This window comes from Neopelma chrysocephalum, unplaced genomic scaffold (genome assembly GCF_003984885.1).
Source record: "Neopelma chrysocephalum unplaced genomic scaffold, ASM398488v2 Primary Assembly neopelma1_360, whole genome shotgun sequence".
NCBI classification, from domain to species: domain Eukaryota; kingdom Metazoa; phylum Chordata; class Aves; order Passeriformes; family Pipridae; genus Neopelma; species Neopelma chrysocephalum.
In genome coordinates, this window is record NW_020898024.1 from 313,137 (window position 1) to 323,121 (window position 9,985).

At 54.5% G+C, this 9,985-nt stretch overlaps 2 protein-coding genes across 2 annotated transcripts; one reads left to right on the forward strand and one right to left on the reverse strand.

The window, feature by feature from the left end:
- The first annotated feature begins 1,889 nt into the window (after positions 1-1,889).
- LOC113978721 (heat shock transcription factor, X-linked-like) lies at positions 1,890-3,697 on the forward strand. Its single transcript, XM_027705880.1, has 2 exons — positions 1,890-2,598; positions 3,017-3,697. The coding sequence occupies exons 1-2, from the start codon at positions 2,092-2,094 to the stop codon at positions 3,593-3,595; spliced, it is 1,086 nt and encodes a 361-aa protein (XP_027561681.1). The 5' UTR covers positions 1,890-2,091; the 3' UTR covers positions 3,596-3,697.
- Positions 3,669-9,719, reverse strand: MECR (mitochondrial trans-2-enoyl-CoA reductase). The gene is made up of 9 exons (XM_027705881.1): positions 9,603-9,719; positions 8,886-9,017; positions 7,279-7,422; positions 7,092-7,194; positions 6,618-6,720; positions 6,118-6,191; positions 5,629-5,689; positions 4,781-4,853; positions 3,669-4,486 (listed from the first exon to the last, which is right to left on the reverse strand). Exons 1-9 carry the CDS (start codon positions 9,646-9,648, stop codon positions 4,323-4,325), a joined length of 900 nt encoding a protein of 299 aa, XP_027561682.1. The 5' UTR covers positions 9,649-9,719; the 3' UTR covers positions 3,669-4,322.
- Between the last annotated feature and the right edge of the window lie 266 nt (positions 9,720-9,985).

Sequence of the window (9,985 nt, forward strand, 5' to 3'; positions counted from 1 at the left end):
GACACAGAGACACGGGGACAGACACAGAGACACGGGGACAGACACAGGGACAGACACAGGGACAGAGAGACAGGGACAGACACAGAGACACAGGGACAGAGAGACAGAGACAGATACACGGACACGGGGACACAGGGACAGACACAGAGATACAGTCACAGGGTCACAGAATCGCAGATCACAGTCACAGAATCGCAGTCACAGAATCACAGGAACAACCGGGTTGGAAAAGACCTCCAAGATCATCCAGTCCAACCTGTGACCCAACACCACCTCATCACCCATCCCCACACTCAGGGTGCTCAGGGGTCCCCCCATGGTGGCCCCCACCTGTGCCCAGACTTGGCTGTTCCTCATTCCCTCTGATGAGCAACAACATCCCTCTTGCTGATCCCTAAATGTTGTTTCTGGGGACTTATTTTTATCATTTGGGTTGACACATCAGATGCTGAAATCACACCAGATCCCAGCAGAGTCTCTGGGAACATTCCAGCATTAGCAGCCACCCCCCTAAAATAACCCCACAGTCACCCCCAAAAACATTAATACTGTGTAGGTGCAACACCAGCAGCTGGATTTCCAACCATGATCCCGCCCATTTGACAAGCAGAATTAAATCTAATTATTGATTCCTTCGTGCCCTGGTGTGGGAGGGAGCGGTGGGAACATTTTGTGAGAGAGTTCTCTAAAGCTTGTAGGGTTTTATCACAGAGTCCAATAAACAAGGGGGATAAAAATCTTGTATTAATTTTTCTGGTTTATGTCATGCTTAATGGACCTCATAACAATTTCAAAGTCCTTTTTGTGCTTTATTTTCCCTATTTTATCCATTGATGAGGAAGTGCTGGGGCACAGGATGTGCCTCTGCCTCCAATACTGGTGGGGAGAATGGAAATGCAAAATATTGGGGGGTTTATTGGGAATGGGGGAGCAGAGGGGAGGTACTGGCGGGGAGTTTATCACAGGGAACACCTGGTGGGCTGCTCTGTCTGCTCTGCTCTAAGGGAGGTCTTGGTGTGAGGGGTTATAGGGAGGATAAAATGTTTTTGACATGTCCATTTAGGTCCAACACAGCTGTGGGGTTTAACTTTGGAGTGGTTTGCTCCTCCCAATGCACACACAGTTGTACAGGAGTCCCCTCCAACTTTGATCAACATCCCTGCCCCCAGCACCCAAAAAATTCCCCAAAATGAAGGTACAACTTCCTGGGTCTTCCCTCACCTCTCCCTGTACATGGGAATGACAGTGCCCAGCTCCCAGTCAGGAGGGACCTCCCCACACCCCCAGGACTTTGGCAGATGATGGAGGGGGGCCCTGCCATAACCCCCCTCATCCAGGACTCTGGGATGAATCCCATCAGGCCCCACAGACTCAGAACCTTCAGCTGACACAAGTGGTCCCTCACAATTTCACATCCACAAACAATTCCACAGCCGTGGTCCTCTGACTCGGAGGAGCAGGTTGGGAACTCGACACAAGGTGGGAGGACCCTGGTGAGGTCCCTGGGCTGGGCTCTGAAGGTTCTGTGGCAAAGAAAATCCAAGGAACCCAACCAAGGGAGGGGTGGGGGTTATTTCCATTGCAAGATGTGTTTGGGTTCATCCTACAGAGTAGCACAGAGAGCCTGCTGAGAGCACCACCTGGATATGGGGACAAACCACAGCAGAAGGAGCACTGTGGATATCACAGAGCAGGGGTTATTCCATAGGAATTCCACACAGGCATTCCTGCACAGGGGAGAAGGTGCCCAAGTGAAAAACCTCATGTGTGGGACACTTGGATGTCCAACACTGTCACCCTCCCACCCCTCCCTGGGCACTGCTCCTTGGGGCACTGCTAGGGCACACTGCCCTAGCAGGACATTCCACATGAAAACACAGCTGGAATCATCTCTGGGCTCCAACTAGCTCCCTGGGAAATCAGCCCTTTGGGGCTCATTCTGTGTCTCCCACCTCCTGCTGCCAGGAGAGGGGCTCCACACTGTGATGTCACCGTGATGGAACACAGGCTGGAGAACTTCCCAGGCAGCTGGAACCACAGAACTTCATCAGGCTGGTTGGAGGCAGCCAAGCTGAGGAAAAAGAAGTTAAAATGGAGATGTCTTCACCAGAGACATCCTGTGCTCCCAGCCCAGAGGAGCCAGCCTGGTGGGTGGCTCCAGCTTCTCATCCAGGAGGTGGCACAGGACTGTCCTGGGATGCTGCTGCCGGACCTCCCGCAGACAAAAACGCCCTTCAGGATTGGCAAGATGAACCCCGGGACCCCAAGGTGAAATTTCGTCCCTTGAAGATCTCTGTCAACACCAAACCTTCGGATGACTCCTTCCTAAAGACGCTCTGGGAGATCCTCAGCAGCCAGAGCTTCGAGTCCATCTGGTGGGGCAACGACGGGAACTGCATCGTGATTGGAGAGAAGCTCTTCAGGAAAGAAGTGCTGGGGAGGAGGGGGCCAAGGAAGATCTTTGAGACAGAGTCCATGAGAGGCTTCCTTCTCCAACTCATGTTCCATGGATTCCGCAGGATGGAAGGGGACTCTCCCCTGCTGACCTCCATGGAGGAGCTAAGAGCAGTAGCAGCAGCTGGGGCTGAGCTGGGCAAGGTAGGTCAGCTCCTCCTCACACAAAGATCCCCAGGACATTTTAGGGCAGGTTCATGTTCAGATAAAATTAGCCTTGACAAGGCCAGAGGTGGGGATGGGAGCAGTTTTGTCTCCACATCAGTGTTATTCCCAACACGTCCATTCCACGCTGCGGCGCCTGAAAACTTGTGGGGTTTGGGTTTCTCCAGGGGTTTTTTGGCCTTTGAAGACCCTACATTTCTCTGCTCCCAAATGCCCAAAACACAAGGGTGGTTGTAACCTAACAAAACTCTGTCCCAACACTTTACTCAGATGAAACCTGATGTTTAAAATGCCCCGGGGAGTCCTTTAAACACCCTTTTGTCCTTCGGATCTCCCTCGGAGCTCTTCTTCCTCCTTGCAATGATGGCAACTAACTCCTCTCCTTTGCCTTTTGCAGCTCCTGTTCTACTCCAACCCCCATTTCACAAGGGATGACCCCTCCTGCCATCAGAGGGGCGTGGAGAGTGCTGGGGAAAGCCTGACCCCCCCAACCATGTCCCCCCCGGGCGCCAGGAAGAAGGCAGAGCTCCCATGGAAAAGATGGTGGGATGTTCAGCTGGCAGCAGGGGTGGAGGAGGAAGAGGAGGATGAAGGCACCCAGACATCCACGAGCACCAGCCCTGAGCCAGGGGCAGACACCCCCCCAAGCACTGCCAGACCCTCCCCACCAAAACGGCCCCGCAGGCGCAGCCCCGCCGGCATCCAGGAGGCAGCTCCTGCTCCATCCACAGCTTCACTGCCCTGGCTCACCCCTCCTGCCCCAGACAGGTCCCTGGCAGTGCCCACACTCCCCTCTGGGCAGCCAAATCCAGGTGCCACGCAGGTGCCCGGGGCTGGGCTGGCTCCGCTCTGCGCTCCGAGGTTTGGGATGGACAGTGTGGGGTCACCACCTGGCCACTGCCCCACCTGCTCCTGTGGAGGGAACAGTGGGGCCAGACCTCAGCAGGGGCAGGACTGGGAAGAGCAGAGGCCGTAGGGAGCTGTGGGGCCATGGGGGTAGAAATGCAGCAGGACAGGAGGAAGCAGGAACACGTTGTTGGTTGTTTTCAGTAATAAATCGTTTCATTTTGCTGTGTCCGTCCTCTGCAGTGTCACAGTCACTGTTCCACACCCGGGCAGGGGGACCTTCAGGGAGACCAAGGGTCTGGCTCCAGCTGGGATGGGCCAAAGGCTCCAGCGCTCACAGTGCCCTTGGCAAAATCCAGCAGATCCCAGGGCTCCTCCAGGAGCTGCAGCAGCACCAGGGTCACTCCAACCACAGCAACACCTCAGTGCTCTGGGGAGTCTGTGCCCCTTCCTCCCCCCAGCTTGGGGGCAGGGGGGCTGCAAGAAGACAACTTGGGCTTTTCCTGCCCATCCCACATCCCACCTGGGATAACTACAGCAGTGCAGGAGGCAGCAGTGCAGCTCCCTCAGCTTCAAAAATATACATAAGGGGGAACTGCTGCTCTTTGGACACCCTGAGCTGATTGAGCCACTGTTTGGGCTCCCAAACTCACCCCAGCTGAGGTGAGATGCAGCCTCCCTCCAGCAGCATTTCCACACAAAGCTGTGGAGGCTTTGAGAGCTTTCAGTGGCCACCCACAAGCTAAAAAGCAAAGGAAAAAAGAAAATCCATGGATCTGGAGGTTTTTCCCCCCCCTAAGTCTGTGGACAAGAAGTGGGGCTGTGCTGGAGCACAACAGGGCTCCAGGAGCTGCGGGTCAGAGGAGGAGGATCTGCTTGGAGGACACGAAGGGCTTCATGGAGGCCTCCAGGGCTGCCCTGTAGTCCTGGAGCGGGACCTCGGTGCAGGCGGGCGCGGTGAGCTGTCCCCTCTGGATCAGCTGGCACAGGGCGTCCATCATCCCAGCCACGCTCTCCTGGTCTGCATGGGAAGGGAAGGAGGGAGCTCTCACTGTGCTGTGCCAGCACCATCCTGGGAAACACCCACTCAAAGCCATACAGGGTCCTGGGTGTGATGTGCCCCCAGCTCGGGCACGTGGGATGAGGGAAGAGGCCCTGGGGTGGTGACAGGGCACAGTCCCTGCCCAAGCCAGGCGTGTCAGTGCCCTGGGGATGAGCAGCACTCGTGACACGAGTGAGAGTGAGGAGCACGGTGCCAGTGGGGTGGTTTGGGAGCCGTTTCCATGTCCACCCTCAGCCCCCCACCCCGGCTCACCCTGTGCGTGGTCCTTCCGCCACTGGGTCATCCAGAACCCGCGGAGCCGCACGTCCCAGAAGATGAAGGCACTCTGTGGAGAGGGAATGTGCACCCAGTGACACCCCTGGGCCCCCTCACACACCCAGGGACACCTGTGTGCCCCCTCACACACCCAGTGACACCCCTGTGTCCCCTCATGCCCACTGTGATACCCCTGTCCCCTCACACACCCAGTGACATCTGTGGGTCCCCACACACACCCGTGTCCCCTCACACACCCAGTGAGACTCACCTGCCCCTTCTGCACCCAATGACACCCCTGTGTCCCCTCACACACCAACTGACATCCTTGTGTCCCCTTGTCCCCTCACACACCCAGTGAGACCCCCCTGGCCCTTGTGCACCCTGTGTCCTCTCACACATGCAGTGATACCCGTGTGTCCCCTAACACACCCAGTGACACCCCTGTGTCACCTCCCATCTTGACAGCAGTGGGAGGTGGCAATGAGGCCCCTCACCCCCTCGTTAGTGCTCCCATTTGTGACTCAGGGCACAGTGGGATGTGGAGATGGGACTCCAGTGTGGAGTCAAGGGTGGGTTTGATCCTTGGCATCCGTGGGGCTGTTTCCCCACTGGGATTTCACAGTAGCCCAAACCCACCCTGAATAAAGCCACGAGACCAGCAGTGGGATTCAAGGCAGTTTGGCCCTCCAGGAGCCCATCAGTTAAATAAAAAGAAGGCTGGGGGCTCTCAGTCTCGATCAGGGTGAGCTGAGCTTCCACAGTGTCGAGCGGGAGCCGAGTGGACGAGGGGACATCGCTGTGGATGTGCCCCCAGGGAAATGAAGAGCATCTCCAGTACTCACCACAGGCACCATCACAGGCTGCTTTGCCATCCCCCCGTAGGTGACCATGGTCCCTTTGGGCCTGCAGCAGGAACAGACTGTGTGATGTGGCCCCCAAAGTGCAGCTCTGCCGTTCCCACCTCCCCCTCTGCCGTCCCCAACCCCACTGCTGCACCCCAGGGCTTTCCTTGCACCAAGGGCTCCCCCAGTTACCCCTCAGACCCCACTTTCCAGGCTCTCCTCTTGCTTCCATGCACCACTAGCTGAATTTGAAGCTCAGTGCTCCAGTTGTACCCAGCCAGGACGTGGGGGACCTTCCCAACTGGACCTCAGCTGCTCCCGGCTACCGGCAGCGTGAGACATGCAGCGATGATGGGTTAACTTTACATCACTGTTGTCATGCAAAACCTCTTTTCCACTCATCTTCCCTCTCTGAAAGTTCTACAGACTCTGGAGCAGGACCCTCTGGTGCAGGTTTCTGTCCCCAAGCCACCACCCAGCCAAACTTACTGCAGGTGCCGCAGCATCTCCGTGGTGCTTTTGCCTCCGACGCAGTTCAGGGCGAGCCGGGGCTTGGGGGTGTTCTGCAAGGGTTTAGGAAAAAAGATCCCAAATTTTAGGGCTTCTCTTTTAGGGTGGGATCACAGTTCTTGAGGGAGCAACTGCCTTAACCTCAACAGTTACTTGGGGGCAGTTGAGAGCTGTGGAGTTAAAATCTATCACAGAATCAAGGAATGGTTTGGGTCTGAAGGGACCCTAAAGCTCCTCCAGTTCAATCCACCTGCCATGGGCAGGGACACCTTCCACTTGGTTGCTCCAAGCCCTGTCCAATCAGACCTAAAATCTATGATCCTGCCCTTGTGGTAGCAGCAAAATCCCTCAACTTCTGGGGCTAAATCCTGATCTAGAGAGACTTTTGTCCTTCCCACCATCCCTGCACTTTTCCCCAGTGCTGAACCGCAGTGACAGCCCTGGACCATCTCTCTCCAGTGGGATCAGCATTGAGGTACCTTAAATATCTCTTTCATCTCTGGCTTTCTCAGCATCTCCTCTGTGATGACATGGTCTGCACCCAGGGCCATCAGCCTCTCCACCAGCTGTGGGAGATCAGGTCTGGGGGAGAGAAAAAGGAAGGGAAAAAAAGAGGACCCGATGAGCCAGGAAGCAGCGTGTCACCTTCTCCTTCCTCCTGCTCCTTCCTCTGTCACTTGGGGACAACAGGACAGAGGCTGGAGGACACCCTGGAGGAGCAAAGAGGAGATGGGCAGGATGGGCGGGATGGGTGGAAGGGGCAGGATGACCAGCTCCAGCTCCCAAAACCTCCAGCTGAGGATTAACCTTCTCCGCTCATCTTCCCTCTACAAAAGTTCAAAGGACTCTCTAGCAGGACTCTCCACCACCGGTTTCTGTCCCCAAATCTGTGCCCAAACCACCACCCAGCCCAACTTCACACCCACAGACCTCCTCCTGCCCAGGGGACCCACCTGTCCCTCACCACGTTGATGGTCTTGAGGCCGGAGGCTCTGGCGATCTGGATGACGGCCTGGCCCACCCCGCTGTTGGCAGCGTTCTGGATGACAGAGTCACCTGGATGGGAACAAATCCAGATTTTCATTGCAGAAGAGGCTGGAAAATCCCCCCAGCATTCCTTCTGCTTGGCAGAAGGCTTACCAGGTGCCAGGGTCTCAAAGTCAGTCAACATCCGTAGCGCTGTGCAGGGGTTGACGCTCAGAGTGGCCGCGCAGAGCACGGGGATGTCACTGGGCACCTTCAGCAGCTTCTCCTCAGGGAACACCCCCCGTGTCCTCCACGTCCCTGGGTTCCAGCAGCAGAGCCACAGGAAGGTGGGAAAGGAAATGAAAAGGAAAAGGAAAGGTCGTGAGACCTTAATTCACACAGTTGGCTTAATGCCAGTTGCGGCAGCATCGCCACACCGAGCACCTGCTAAACCCTGGAGAGGGAATTAGGGAGTAATTTCCCACATGGGTACAGTCAAAATAGAAGATGGATCCCCAGATTTATCACCCAGCAAAGCCTATTCATTTCCCAGGGGGATAATGGGACTGGGGCTCCCTGGGCACAGGGAGTGTGCAGAGATAATGGAAATACTCTCCATCCTATGGATGAGCCCATATATTCAAAGCCAATTTAGGCAGCTTTACTCCCTCTATACTTAAATCCAATTTAACCCTCTATCATCTATTTACAGGTTTTTTATGTTTAAAAATATCCCATTTGGCTCTTAACTCGATCTCTTTCCTTCTCCCATTAAGCAAAAAAAGCCTTTTAAGAAGAAATAGGCAAAGAACAAGCTGTTACACTAAACCAGAAACAACAAATTTCAGGCCACTGGCATTTTGGAGGAGCACGGGAGGCATTTGTTGGGAAATGAATTCCCACACTTTCCCAGCAGAGCACTATTAAGGAGCAAAGTGCAGTGAGGTGTCCCCACGACCTTGCCCAGGTGAGATGCTTTATCCCAGGCCTTTGGGGAAGCTCTAAGTGGATGGGACAAAACGTGGCTGTTTCCCGAAAACACAGATTGCTGCAATGCTTTATAATGGCACAGAAGCCTCATAAAGGGTCTATGCTATAGAAAAGATTATTTCTAAATTTAAATTTAGCATAAGCAATGGCATTGCCACTGCTCCTATTCCAGATGCTCCAGGTTTTTGCATTGTAAGGGGCTCCTGTGAATAGCAGCCCCTTCCCTGGAGCCGCCCTGCATCCATGGAGGATGAGCAGCATCACTTGCTGGGGCTGGGGAGCAGGAACTGAGTTTGTCTTATAAAAAAACCCACATTAAAATAAAATAGGTGGTGAAAATATAATTTAAATCAAGATATAACCAGGTAAGAGATAACTCCAGCAGTTATGTGACTGTCTGAAACAATCCAGCTCAATATAATTATGATTTAGCTCATATGGCACTAAATGGGTTCAAGTGCTGCTCCCTTCACCCAAGAGTCCCTTAAAGAGCTTTTTTTTCCCCTTTTTGAGTCCCACCCCATTAGATGTAATGGCTGTAAGTGGAGGGACATGTGGCTCTACCCCCCCCCAGCAAAGACAGTGCTTTGGAGGGCTGTGATTTTGCTGCAGGACCCCCAAAGTCCCCAGAGCAGCTCCTCAAGCACCAGCTCACACAACAGCACGACCGTGGCTTTGCTCTCTGGGAAAGCTTGGGCAGCTCCCAGCAGGCTCCAGCATCCCAAAAATCCTTGGAGAAGATGCTTTGCAGGTGGGGGATGCAGAGAGGGATGAGGTGGGGACACACTCACCGAGGCCGGAGTCCGCCGGGATGACCCAGTCCCCGGGTTTCAGAGCTGACACCCGACTCCCGACCTCCAGCACCTCCCCGACACCTTCGTTGCCTCCCACGGCTGGCAGAGGGGACAGGATGGCATAGGTCCCTGTTGGGAAGCTGGAGGTGAGCTGGAGACCCCCATCACACCTGATATTCCAATGCCATGAGCCACCTCCAAAACCTCTGAGACATCGGAGCTGGGCTTTGACGCCCCCGACATTCCCATCCCAGGGGCCATTTCCAAACCCTCCAAGACACTGGAGTTGGATTTTGACATCCCAGACATTCACATCCCAGGGGCCATTTCCAAACCCTCCAAGACAAGGGAGTAGGACTCTGACACCCTGAACATTCCCATCCCAGGGGCCATTTCCAAGCCCTCCAAGACACTGGAGTTGGATTTTGACATCCCAGAGATTCACATCCCAAGAGCCATCTCCAAACCTTCCAAGACAGGAGCTGGACTTGGATCCCCCACACATCCCCATCCCAGGGGCCACCTCCAAACCCTCCAAGACACTGGAGTTGGACTTTGACACCCCGAACATTCCCATCCCAGGAGCCACCTCCAAACCTTCCAAGACAGGAGCTGCACTTTGCTGGTCCTTGTGGGTCCCCTCCAGCTCAGAATATTCTGTGATTCTGAGCATCCCACAAGACTCATTATGCAAAGTATTGATCCAACACATACCTTGGATCATGTTGATGTCGGCGGGATTGATGGGAGCCGCCAACATCTTGACGTGGACATCGGAGTCTCCCAGCTTGGGCACCTCCAGATCCTTCAGTCTGAACAGGGAGACACAAAGGAAAAGGGCATCAAGACCAGCCTGGTGATGTGTTTTGTGCTGTGGTTGAAGATGGAAGGTGACTATATCACCTCCACACACTTAAATTAGCAGCACTGCCTTCCCCATCCCATTAAAAAATTGGATTTATATCAGACAGATGGGCAGATTTTTAGTGGAGGCTACTAAAAGCCAACCACCCAACACAACCCTGTGTCACCAGGCCAAGTGACACTCGCTAATTTTAACAAATTCAGCAGGTTGTGTAAAAAAACCACAGTTTCAA